The sequence below is a fragment of the Beta vulgaris genome, chromosome 5, assembly GCF_026745355.1.
Source record: "Beta vulgaris subsp. vulgaris cultivar EL10 chromosome 5, EL10.2, whole genome shotgun sequence".
In the NCBI taxonomy this organism is placed as follows: Eukaryota; Viridiplantae; Streptophyta; class Magnoliopsida; order Caryophyllales; family Amaranthaceae; genus Beta; species Beta vulgaris.
In genome coordinates, this window is record NC_079206.1 from 7,680,680 (window position 1) to 7,694,949 (window position 14,270).

The 14,270-nt window shown below is 30.6% G+C and overlaps 2 protein-coding genes across 2 annotated transcripts; both read left to right on the plus strand.

Moving 5' to 3' along the window:
* Positions 1–5,846: 5,846 nt before the first annotated feature.
* Positions 5,847–7,864, plus strand: LOC125491502 (early light-induced protein 2, chloroplastic-like). The gene is made up of 2 exons (XM_010678472.4): positions 5,847–6,220; positions 7,232–7,864. Exons 1-2 carry the CDS (start codon positions 5,969–5,971, stop codon positions 7,574–7,576), a joined length of 597 nt encoding a protein of 198 aa, XP_010676774.1. The 5' UTR covers positions 5,847–5,968; the 3' UTR covers positions 7,577–7,864.
* Positions 7,865–11,366: 3,502 nt separating this feature from the next.
* LOC104892515 (early light-induced protein 2, chloroplastic) lies at positions 11,367–13,013 on the plus strand. The gene is made up of 2 exons (XM_010678471.4): positions 11,367–11,690; positions 12,263–13,013. Exons 1-2 carry the CDS (start codon positions 11,508–11,510, stop codon positions 12,605–12,607), a joined length of 528 nt encoding a protein of 175 aa, XP_010676773.1. The 5' UTR covers positions 11,367–11,507; the 3' UTR covers positions 12,608–13,013.
* Positions 13,014–14,270: the final 1,257 nt, after the last annotated feature.

A 14,270-nucleotide genomic window follows, 5' to 3' on the forward strand; every position in this document is an offset into this window, starting at 1 on the left:
TTTTTTGTTTAATAAGCATGTTTATATACCAACTACAGTAAAAGCATACAAAAACTTCTCTACGTCTACTCGATTTAATATAAGCTTATGTACTACTCGAAACTCAAATGAGTTTAACCTCTATACCATATTAAATTAATAAACTTTGAACGATGTATTGAAATACAAAATAATCCTATACATATTAACCAAAAACAAAGCATCAATGATGCACTTTACACAGAAAGACGAAAAAATGCTCCTTTATTTCAATTATGAAGTTGTTTTGCAAATACATGACACTCTTAGGTTGTAGAAGACTTATTTATATATGTCATTAGCTGTAATATTAGACATATCATGTTCTTTCTCACAAATCAGTATTATTATACACTTTCTACCCGTGACTTTAGAAATGACCACATGAAATTGGCTATGGCTGAAAACCGAACTTGGGAGATACAAACCCATATGTGATAGGGATATCTTTGACTTTTATTTATAGTCATTGCAAAACACAATTCAAGGAAAATTTTCCATTTGAACGAATGAGTGTCATACGGGGTATAAATACCATATACTCCCCTTTCTTGACATACTCAGGCCCCCTTTAAATGATTCTCTAGGAAATACCAAATTATGTTTTCTACTATATATAGTTGATACATGATCATTTCCCTTTCCCCGAGCTAAAAAAAGTAATGTGATTGATTTTCTTGTTGCTGGCTCCTTGAGCCACCTCGTGTCTTTGCTACCGCCTGATTGGTTGTTTTTCCATCTTTTTTTATTCTCATTTTAGTAGTGTAGTCTCCTTTTATTTGGAGCCCTTACTTGAACATGTCTATGACCTCGAAGATGAATGTTCGATTATCCATGTACCACAATTAACCAAATTTAGTAGAAGAAATACGCTACCCATTGGTAAAAATATGATTTGTTTTGTAGAAAATTAAATAATTCATAATTTACGTTTAATAAAAATGCACGGGATGAGATAGCCTGATAATAAAAAAACTCAAACACATGAGATAAATACATCACGTTGATGTCATTTTTGTATAATCCATGTTATTTTAAAGTCATTAATTTTACTAAACAAAATTATGGTTTTTCTTTAAAGAATTATAAGCGAATAACATAAAGAGTTATGAAACCATAACTATCATAACTTACTAATAGAAAGTGGCCCTACTCGACCAAAATGCACACTAAACCACACCTCTATTATGCAACTTAGTAAAATCATAATTTAGCATATACTATTTTTCATATTATTTTGCCTACTCAATGTAAACCAACCTTAATATAAACCACCCTCATCCTTTAATTTTATTCCCATAGCCACCCTAATAATCATACAATTAACTTCAAATTGAACAAAAATATTGACTTAAATTTATACTTGACATTCACCTATCGCCTATCTCTAGAACAAAGGGGTATTATAGACATTTATTTAGTTCCACTATAATAATCATGATCTGAATATATAGGTGTTAAGATTGAACAACGCCAAGTTTGGATTTGTCAATATTTAAACTTATAGTATGATTAATACGATTCGATAAGTGTTTCAATAAAATAACCAACCCATTTTTTACATTTGAAAATTTCATGTGATGAATAGATCTAGTTCGATCTTGGTTATGCATTAGTTCTAGGTGATTATGCTCCACTTATGATGAAACTAATTTTAATTATGTTATAATCTTAACATATATTTATTGAGATATAAAGAGTTTTCTAACTTTCTTCCTTCTTTAATATATCATAATTGCATAAATGAAATCTCTTATCTACGAACTTTATTTAAGTTATCAAATAGTTACCTATTTTTCTTCTCATTGAGATCTAAAAATTCCTTAAATCTGAACCATAATGTTATGATGTTATCAAATGAACTTTCCTTTGATCTTTTTTGTTTTTTGACTAAAATTATCTTCATAATCTTTTGTGTTCCTCACCAAGTGATATCTACTATTTTGTTTGATGACTCAATTTTTTAGCTTCATTGAAAAATTCTCTAACTTCATACCAACATTCTTCAAGAATTTTGTTTTAGATATAGAGGTATTATAATTCAAAAAAATTAAATTAAATACATACTTTTTGAGTAGATAAAGGAAATGTTAACACAATAATCTATTATATTTATAAATGTGATCAATTATAATGAAAGTGGAAATAAGTTATCTATTTTCCACCGTTCCCCCCTCCCTATACAATCTAGATCTTCAATTTTTATTCAACAAAAAGTACCTCAGATTTCCACCTTAATTTTATTGAATCGCAAAATTGGGAACAATAAATTTAGAAATTTTAGTCCGAAAAAACACTCTTTTATGTTTTCTTTTGTCTTGTTCATATCCTTTAAGTTTCTAAGCTATTATGAATGTCGAGATTGTTTAAGGAATATTCAAGATTGTTGGTGTCTCAAAGAATAAATTTTCACCTTAATTTTATTGAAATGTGTACAATGTTTACACCAAAAAGGGGTTTTGTCCTTAAAGAAGTAAATGCATAGACAAAATTCATATCATTCTTTCATGACAATGGTATGCAATTTTTTAAGATTATTTTCATATACAAAGTTTGGAGTTGTTCTAAGTAATACTATCGAAAAGGAAGGGAAAATAATACATAAAGTGAGAGCATATTGTTTGCATAAATTACCGATGATCAAAGGGATATGATTGTTAATCAAATTTAATAAACTTTTGGAAAGGTATCATGCCCAACTTATGAAGATAATATATCAAGCCAAATATTTGACATCATATTTCTATCCTGATTATGATTTAAGGATATTATTTTAAAAGCAATAACCTAATTTTCCTCTGCCAATAAAAATGGGATTTTTTTTATCCTATATTTGCTTATCTGAGTTTATCTTAAGTTATCTAAACTTATTAGACATTATTAGTCCTTATTAGAATTTATCCGAACTTATATGAACATATTTATATTTATTAGACCTTACCGAGTTTGTCACACCTTATTAGACTTTTTTTGAACTTTTGATGTAGGGTTTTTATAAGGTTTTCAACTTTATGATAAATTTTTTGTTTTTATCTTAATGTACGCTGAATTTTCACTTTGATTTTGCGGGGAATTGGTAGAATTTTGTGTACTTGTTTGTTGAATTATTGTCTATGTTTATGATATTGTTTAGTACATGTAGACTTAGAGAACTATAGAAGTTCATATTAGTTGTAATTTTGATTACTCACTATAGAAGTTCATATAGACGAAACTCTAAGGATCGTTTTTTATCATTATTTGTGTACAACAAATAGCATAAAAGTTGTGACAAACTAAATTGGTTTTCTTTTACAAAGCATGCTTAGTAGATGTATTATTACCATATAGTTCTAGTATATTAAAAAAAAATCTAACAAATAGGGAAAACCCACCAAGAAAGTTCAAATTAATTTGGATATGTTCAAATTAATATACAAATTAATATCCAGATTTCTTTCTCCTTTCACCATTTTTTCTCCATCAAACAACATTTATGTTTTTTTTTAAGTCAATAGGCATGTCACTGGAGGAATTCCTACAATCACCTCCTATTTACTCCTTGAACTCTCCTCCACATTCCATCAAACATCTTGTGTGCATTAGTGCATCCCTTCGTTCTCCCACCATCATTTCTCTTCGTTCTTCTTCCTCTGCAACTGCAAACCAATCATCACCGGCGTGGTGCGGCGCCCCTTTAAGCCAACAATTTTCTTCTGCCACCATTGTTCCTCTACATGTATTATGTTGCGTCGTTGTGAGATGGTGCTGTATCACCGACGACTGTTAGCTATCCGATCTTCCTCTTTTATTTGTATTGTGCTGCAAGTGAATTTTCATCCTTGAGATTATCTCAAATAATCTTATCATAGACTAAAAATGGTGGTTTATTATAAATTTATTATCCATTTGCAAAGTCATTTGCTTGGTGCTAAAAAATTGTTTATGCATTGATGCTTTATGCACTGCGAGACATAATTTCATCTCTCTCTCTCCTCTTCTTCTGATCTTTTTTTTTTAGTCCAATATAACTTGCAAAATAACAAAACAAAGTATACTACAAAAATAACCAAATTTTACTCAGACCCATGTTTGATCCCTGAAAAAGAAATCATCTTGCATAATTCAATTTACTCAAACCCAATTTTAGCAAAAACCCATCAACTAAAAATTCCAAAACCATGAAAAAAAAAACTTGAATTCCAAGAAAAAAGGAAAAAACAATCCCATTAAACACAATTGACTGAAAATGAATCCAGGCATAAATTGTGACACTCTAAATCTTAAAATCATGAAACGACAACAACGTTCATAATTATACATAACACCAAATCAAAAAAAAAAAAAACATTTTAGCTCCTCATTTTAGCAGTCAACAAACATGATCAAATACAAAATTAAAAAAAAAAAATTATGTAAAAAGAATCAAAAAATGAAACAACAAAAACTCACCAGAAAATTAAAAAAATTTGTGAGTAGTTTAAGAAAAAAACACCCAGTTGATGCTTCCCTTAGTTCTCAAGGTCTCACCCATAGTCGTTGGATCTTTCTCTTTCTTTGATCCTCTGTGTCTCTTTTTTTTTTCTCCTCTGTTTTTTGCTTTGCTTTCTATTTTTTTGTTGAGGGGAGCTTTCTACTGTTTGTTGTAAGCCTTTGGAGGCTGTCACGCTGAAAAAGAAAAACAATTACTGAGGTTTTTTTAGTTTCTCTAACTAAACAATTCCTATCTAATTGTTGAATAAATTTATTACCATAGAGTTCTCTCTCTCATCTTCTCTCTCTTTTTTTTTTAGTTCAAAAAACCCGAAAAGTTTGTAATATAATGTTAACAGTTGCAAATTGGAGAAGGTTATCTTTTCCTAATATGTTTTTAAAATTCTGATAATTTGTGTTATGGTGTGGTGTGGTGAGACAAAGGCCAAATCACCATTCATATTTATACTACTTATGGCCGTGTATAATTTAGGTTTTATATTTAATTTATTTATATATGTAATTTACTCATAGTAAGGAAAAATTATTTCCTTAGTATTAGCATAGTTGGTTGATTTGGTAATTAATTAATTATTACCTTAATTGTTTCCTTAATTAACCGTGATTGATATTCAATTTTTTTTAACGTGCAATTTAAGTGTATCAATTACATAGATTACGTGATTGACATAACTGTTTCCTTAATTATATAGATTACGTATCAATTAAAATCCGTAATTGACGTCAATTATATAGATTACTGAATCAATTATATGCGTGATTAAGGGAAGGGATATTCGTAATTATGGGAATTTCACACTCTTTGATTCCTTTGACACGTGGACACTCTCATTGAGCTTCGAGGAATACTGATCAATGGAGCATGCCACATCATGCCACGTGGGCTTGAAAGCTCTAACTTTGCGACACGTGGCCTGAAGGATTTTACTTTAGATATATATATAGATATGATGTAAAATACTTTATATTTTAAAGCAAAAACTTTTAACTAAAATACCTTATAATTTAAAACAGAAAGAGTAATATTTTACACGTGACGTATATAAATCTCATATCCTATTGCTAACCCCATACATACTTCAATTCATTTGAATTACTTACTGTTTCTACTTTCTAAACTTTTAGGTCTAAAGTTTCTAAAAAGACCTAGATGTTTCTGGACCCATGGAAAAAGTAGCAAAAAGGTCATTACACCTCACATAAGTGGTTAATATAGAGTCCACAACACCCACTTCCAATATGTGTGCTCACATGGATTTACGTGGCCCCATAAGTTATAGTAAACGACGTGGATCCAAAAACATCCGTCAATTGTATCTTACCCACCATATTATAAATGAAAGCGTTACACATGCATAATTTCATCAGCAAATATACTTGAATTTCTCTTGTTAGTATTCATTAATTGCACCTCTTCTCTTGTGCACATTTTTCTTTTAATCTCTTTGCAAATTCTAAGCCACAAAATTTGGTAATAATGTCGATGCAAATGCAATCCCTCCTTGTTAACCCCGTTGGTGCCGTTGCTAATGGCTCAAGGATGACCCGGGTGACTTATGCATTAGGGTTTAATCCTCGAATGAGTAAACGTGTCAATTTCGGGGTGAAGTGTATGGCTGACGAGAAGGTTGAGGGTGAACCGAAGCTCGATTCCGGTTTACCAAAGACAAATCCCACTACAGTTTCACCTACTCCAACTCCTACTCCAACCCCTAAGCCTCAACCAAAGGTATATTACTTCTGTTTTTTAGTTGATTCATTTCCTTTGAACACACATGTCAATGAACTATTTTAAACCTTTATATCTCTAATTATCAATAAGCAAAAATTACAAAAAGTTGATATTATGAAAATATACATTGAGACGAATCTAATAATTCCTTAAGTACAAATCACAAAAGATATTCAAAGCTACATATATGAAGAGTGTCAAAAGTCAAAACGAGTCATCTAAAAAAACGGATGAAGTATATAATTTGTTACCACAACTAACCTATTTTCATTCTTGGATCGTTTCATACTTATACGCACAACCTTGACTTTGCTAGTAGAATTTAACTTTGATTTTATTAGCAAATTTTCTAAGCATGACTTATTTAGTTATTTATAATTTGATAATGTCGGTAGTTGTTTTTTTTGGAAATTATCACAAAGTTTAATACTTTGTATTTTAAGTGACATTAAATTTGTTATGCTCCTCTAATAAAATCAACTAATTTTGGTCGTTATATATTTATATTACAAACTCAAGATCTACAGTTTGACGTGTACTTGAAAAGATAACTTGTTTGCCCTAGATAAGATAAAATTGCACTCATCTATAATAATGAACTAGTGATGGTATTTTAGGTTTTTCAATTCAGTTCTGGAAAATTCACTTCAGTATAATTTAATTAGTTTTTTCTCACATTTTTTTTTCAATTAAGTAAGTTCAGTTCAGATTAATTCAATTTAGTTTAGTTCAAAAAAACTGAGCCTAGTATATATATACTTTTGTCCAAAAGAATCTCGCGCTTGTAAAGTGTCAACTTCTTACTGCCTGTTTGGTACTCGTGAATAATTTGCGATAATGGGAATGAATTTTAAGTGTAATGTTATTAGGGAAGGACCCTTATTTTCTCTATGGGAATGCATTTTTTTCTCTATGGCCGGGAAAGCAATTTTCCCCTATTCTTGTGTTTTTGCTTTAAGAAAAAACAATTTTCATTACCACTCATTTACCTGTTTTTGCATCCAATAGGTAAGCACAAGCTTCGGAGACTTGTTCGCCTTCAGCGGTCCAGCACCCGAGAGGATCAACGGACGCCTCGCCATGATCGGCTTCGTCGCGGCAGTAGCCGTAGAGGCATCCAAGGGAACAGACCTATTTACACAGATTTCCGACGGCGGAGCACAGTGGTTCCTAGCAACAAGCATCCTTCTTTCAGTAGCATCACTTGTGCCATTGTTCAAAGGAAAGAGAGCTGAGGCAAAAACAGATGGTTTGATGAATGCCAACGCTGAGTTATGGAATGGTAGGGTTGCTATGTTAGGCCTTGTTGCCTTGGCACTCACTGAATTTGTCAAAGGTGGAGCGCTTGTTTAAGCAACTTTAATTTATGTGCATCACCAAATTGATTAATACATCGATCATATATGGGATTAAATTTTTGAGTGTAGGTTGAGTTTAATCTTTTGTAGATAGGAGATAGAATTATGAGCTTATGGGATGTATAAATTAAAAGAGAAGTGATCATACTTCACTATGAAATGTTAATATTTTCTAAGGCTGTATTGTTGTCTATCTTTTGTTGATCATCAGGAAGTTTTAGAGATATGTTTTGTATAGTAAAAAGTTTTTAATGAATGAAATCTTAATTATCAGAATTGTTTATATCAGGTATACCATCATAGTCTTGCGTTTCTATTCGGTTTGAAACTAGTATTTTTGGCCCGGCCGGTTATAATTATCAAATATATCGTTATTTATAAGTTTTTTAATTAATTTTATCAGCATTTCATAATTTTCTTTCTAAAGTGAAATTGGAAAATGCACGTTATGACATGATAAATTATTTTCAAAAGTTCTAAGAAATTGCGGATAAAAATAAAAATGTCAATGAAATTGGGGTAAAAGAATGTTACTCCCTCTGTTTTTTTATCTTTCGTTCTCAATGAAATTTAAACTTAAATATCTTTCATTATATATTAGTAAAAATTATAACGATTGAATATTAATAATGTATTAATTGAGACAAATCAAACAAGACTCTACATGATTATACTTTTTTCTTATAAATTGAATTTTTTTTGAAAAGATTCTCTCTAAGTATGAATAGTGTCAAGATTCCAAGTGAGTATGATAAAAAAAAAAACAGAGAGAGTATTACCTAAATAAAAGTATTAGAAATAGTTGCACCATTTGCATAGTTATATACTTCCTCCGTTTAGAAATAGTTGCACCATTTGCATAGTGTTTACTAGTCATATCTTACACTTTGATTATCATTGGTGATTTATATTTTATGAAAAACATAGTCATATGAGATCTTGTTAGATATTAATATTAACTTTTTTCAATTTTTACTTATTGATAATTGAAGATATTAACGTTTGAAACCATGCATCGGCGAGCGAGAAAGCATGAAACGGTGCAACTATTTCTAATGGAGAAAGTATAGTTATAAGATTTTATTATATTTTATTTTGAAACATTGAAATTGTAGTAGATTATTGGTGATTAAATTCTCACATTTTCAAAGGTCATGTGTTTGATTCCTAATAGCTACACATTGTTAATATTTCTTTAATGAGATCATAAACATGTATTAGAAGCTTGAGTAGAGCGTCACGCACGTGGCAACATTCCTTTTAATAGAAGCGCCTTTTTAATATATTTGTATATATTTATTTTTTTTGTTTCGTTTGGATGTACTATCACTCGTTTGTAATTCGGGTTTAATTTAATGTCATTTTTTCCTATGTAAAAAAAATATATTAGGTGAACGCTAAAAGGGATATTCACTCTAGCGCTATGACAAAACCAAAAAAATTTATCTTTTAGGGATCTATTATAACTAGGAATGTATATATTATAAGTACTACTATACTGTATATTCACTCTACGGCTATGATTCACATATAAAATCACAAAATAAAATAAAAAACCTGATTCTTGAGATTTGCCTAAACCATACGATAACATCTAATGAACTACTGCAAATCTACTAAAGTAACCAACATTTTCAATGACAGCTTCTTTGCATTTGTGGCGACTCAATATCTACTTTATTTTATTTTTAAACTTTCATTATAGTGATATACTGATATGTTAGTTGACAATATCGGTCAATATGCGTTCACTTATTAGAGATTGAAACAACCATTGCAATACTAACTTTATATCAACTTTTTTAAATTTTATTAATAGATAATTAAAGATATTAAAGATAATCTAAAAATAAGGGTATAATGACAAATATTTTATCAATTCTTTTTCTACTACAATAATGGGTTTGGGCATGAAATTAAGAAAATGAAAAAAAAAAAAGTGTAGTTTAGCATAGAGGTACTCCTTTAAATTAACAAGTGTATGGGATAAGTAAATCCTTAATAAAGTAAGCGCAATTTTATGAGACAATTTGATGAATAATTAATGATGATTTTATTAACATAAAGTAAAGGTAATACAAAATCAATAATGTCAACCAAAAATTACAATAAAAAAATATAAAAAACAACTTCAAAACTAGTATTTATTTATACTTAACAAATAGAAATTGTAATTTTGACTCTAAGAAGGAATTAAATGGAGCAATATATTATGGATAAGAGGAAATACCAAATATGATTACCGATGAATTAATCAACTTTCAATTCAAATTTAACAAAAAACAAACAAACAAACAAACGATGATAGATATCAGCAAAGACTCCTACATAAACACTTTTTTGTATTTAGATAACTAAGGCACAACTCCTTTCTATATTTTTTATACTTTTGACACTATATATATACCTCACATCGTCAATATTTTTATTATTAATTTGTTAGAACAAATAGTATATTGTAACACATTATTGAATTTATCTCAATATAAGTTATTTTAAGACATCAACTATATAAACTTTACACATTGATTGTTACAAGATTGATAGATAAAGTTATATATATCGAAAAATGTGATAAGTCAAAATAATAAAAAAGTGGAGGGGGAGTATATAATTAGAGACATTGATAGTGATTGGGTTGTGGACTGTGTTGATATATATGGACTAGTCCTCTAATAATTTTTTATTCGACCATGCATATGCCCTTACGTACGTATATGGTAAAAAAATAATATATTGGTTTTTGAAGAATTGAAGCCACTTGTCGTGCTACTCTATCAAGTACTCTTTGGTTTTTTAATACTTGGCTTCTACCATAGTTCGATTAGGGTGTTAAATTACTTCTACTGTATCTTTTTATGGGGAAATAAAAACAAGCTAGAAAGAGTACTTGCAAGAGAATTAGGTTTTGTTCTCTTCAAACTCAAAAACTAGCGAGCTTGAAAAATCAAACTCGATCGGCTAGAACTCATAATCCTAAACTCGAGCTTGAAATCAAGCTCGAACTCTAATCAAATTCGAAAAAGGGTAAAGTCCGGCTCCGCTCAAGCTTCAAAATCACCAAGTTCGAGAATGTCGGCTTGGTTGAATTGAGAAAACAAACTACAAGCTCAACTTGACTCAAGTTTGAGAAAACAAGCTACTCGACTTGAGCTTTAATTTGATTGACTCAGACGCGAGTAATTTACGTACCTTGGGACTTTATAAATTAACCTTGTATAGAAAACAATAGGCTTTATTCCCATCCAATGAAGAATATAGGCTTGAACTTTTGTTTTCCAGCCAATATGCAGATATTAAATTCAAACAATATAGTCAAAGTAGTAACACTTTTAAGGAAAAAGACTATTGCTTATACTAAAAGAGCTATCCCATTTTTATAATGCAATTCATCTTATTCTTGAAATTAAATATCACTTGAGCTCAAAAACTAGTTACATAAATAAACTGGCCTTTAATAGGAAATTTCCAAAATTTGATTATTTCCAACCTAGTTCTCTAGATGCTTCTAGTTCTAGTCCTATGGACAAGTAGCAAAAAAGTACCAGACCTCCACGATTCTTTACAAGGCCACGAGAAAATTAAATCTTCAACTTTGAGAGTGGGGCTCACATCCTCACATAAGTGGTTCATATGGAGTCCACAACACACCACTTACAAGTTACAAGTTACAAGTTCAAATGTGTGCGCTCGTACATATAGATCTACGTAACTCCGCAAGTTAATACTAAGATAACGTGGAACCATAAACATCCGTCAATTGTATGCTACCCACCTATTATAAATCAAGGCATTTCACATGCATAGTACCTCACCAAATATACTTCCATTTCCCTTGTTAACTTTCATTGCACCTCTTATTCTTGTTCACATTTTGCTAGTATTCACTTGCAAATAAATCCTAATTCACAAATCATATCTCAAAGATGTCAATGTCGATGCAAATGCAATCCGGCCTCCTTGTTAACCCCGTTGGGGCTTTATCTAATGGTTCGAGGATGACCTACATGGTGTCTCCCTTAGGGTTTAATCCTCGAATGACCAAACGTGTCAATTTCGAGGTGAAGTGCATGGCTGGGGATGAGCCGAAACCCAAACCTCAACCAAAGGTAGGTTGTTATTGCAATCAACATATTGACATCCTTAACTTGTTTGATTTATAATTTATAGGAATAACTTGTTTTTGGTGCTAAACTCAATAACTTTATCAGCAAGTATTCTAAGTTTGTTTTAAGATACGTACTATTAAAAGTTATTGTTGTTTAATATAGTTTTATGATATAGAGTTTATAATATATTTATGTAATTATGTTAAGATAACTCGGTCTATAATGATATGATATTTCACAAAATTTCAGAAGATGATCTTTTGACGAGTTTCTTCCTCCTCCTAAGAGGACTTACATAGATAACTTGTGTGCACTCTTTTTGTAATAAGTTGACCGGGTTATTATGTGCACATATTCTTATGGAAACTCTTTCAAAACCATCAAAACCAAGAATGTTTTGGCCTAGTGGTTAAGATTGAGGTGTTTTAAACGATAAGTCAAATGTTCGAATCCCCCCTCCCCTTCTTTGTACTTTATACTACCTTCATAGCTCATATGAATCAAAAGACTGAACTGCTTTAATTAGTAATCGTACTATATATATTAACAATATTTGTGGTTGCATCTAATAGGTAAGCACAAGCTTCGGAGACTTGTTCGCCTTCAGCGGTCCAGCACCAGAGAGGATCAACGGACGCCTCGCTATGATCGGCTTCGTCGCGGCAGTAGCCGTAGAGTTATCCAAGGGAACAGACCTATTTTCGCAGATATCCAACGGCGGAGCAGAGTATTTCATAGGAACTAGCATCCTTCTTTCAGTAGCATCACTAGTGCCATTGTTCCAAGGACAACGAGCAGAAGCAAAAACAGATGGCCTAATGAACGCCAACGCTGAGCTGTGGAATGGTAGAATTGCTATGTTGGGCCTCGTTGCATTGGCTTTCACTGAATTCGTCAAAGGTGGAGCGCTTGTTTAAGCTTGTGTTACTTCAACCCCTTCATATATCTCAAGAATCTTGTATCGTGTTGACATGACCGGTAGCTTGAATATTTTATGTCAAACTAAAAACTTTACTTTTTTCTACAAAATAGTATAGTCGGACACTTGAATGCTTATAGTTACACTTGATTCGTGTCAGAGTAACATTGTTTTAAGCAACATACATCGAATTAACTTTTTGAGGTGTTTGTATGATTATCTTTTGTAGAAAAAAATTTTATAGGATAATGTTACAAGTTAAAGTGAAAGTAGAAAGTAGTGATTAGTTCACTATACAATGTAAAATATTCATGTGGCATTTGTTGATCAAGGAATTCTAATGTTTGTATACTAAAGAAGCTTTTTATAGTGAATGAAATCTTATCGGAACGGTTCTTCGTTCATATACTTTCTTCCTTTCTTAATTACTTGCAACATTTTCTAATTTTAGTTGTTTTAACTCATTTGTAACATTATTTTTTATTGGACATTCTTTTTGATCTTTATTTCTCTCCTCATTATGTAGGTTACCTTTCTTTCTCTTTACTCACCTAAATTATTGTGTCTCTCCTCGTGCTGCAACTAAATCAGAACCGAGAAAATATTACCTTACTATAATGATTCACGGCACCAACCTATGACCTTTTCTTTTCTTTCCAATTTGTAAATTAGGTGAAAGCTATAATGGACATTAATGTATAACTTCTTCCAAATTTATCTTTTGATAGTTTGTTACACACAACTTTCATTATTAATAACTATAATAATTATGAGCTTACATATAATTAAAAATTGCAAAAGGTTTTATATATAGTAACTGATTTTTAACAAAATTTTATATGACTTCTTTTAGCATATATATAAATAATTTAAGAAGGTCCAAGTAATATAGTAATTATTAATAATGAAAAAGAAGTATGTAGGCTATTGCCATAAGGAATTTTCAGTTGCTTAAAACCATGTTGACATTACATGACTAACTTTACTTTCTGTTTTTAAAATCTAAGGTTTTTAATATCTAACAATATTTCATGAGAAAATAGTTGTCGGTGCTTAGGAGCAACGACCCCTTCGCCCCTGTAAAATCTAAAGAAAGGGATTTTATTTTTATTTTTTGGAAAAGAAGAAAGGGATTTAAATTGCAAATTGAGTAAAGGACAACTATATACTATTAAGACCTTCGATTCCTTATTTTGAAACGTGATAATGAAATTATAATTCTATGAATCGAAATTTTGATGCTTTGATTGTTATTTTCTCGAAATTGCAGGGATATAACCATGTTTTAATAGTTTCACTTGTTTTTTCCCATAAAAAAAAAATAGTTTCACTTGTTTTTGGATCCGAGCAATGCCCCATGTTAAAAGAATAAAAACCAATGTCGAATAATTCATTGGTTAGAACTTTAGTATATTCAATTGAGGTCACGCGGTTGAATCATACAGAGCATGTTTCTAATTTTATAATGTATGTTGATGATATGAAATGAAACCATTAAAGAGAGCATACCACGTAGCAAGTAGATCTACTTAAGAACGCTTCTAATATATTAGTATAGAACAAGATATTTGTGTGTATTAGATTCGATAAAATGTTATGATAGTCATATATCACGAAATAGTAAATATGATGCTATTGACCTGCTTTATCCGTTTATTGAA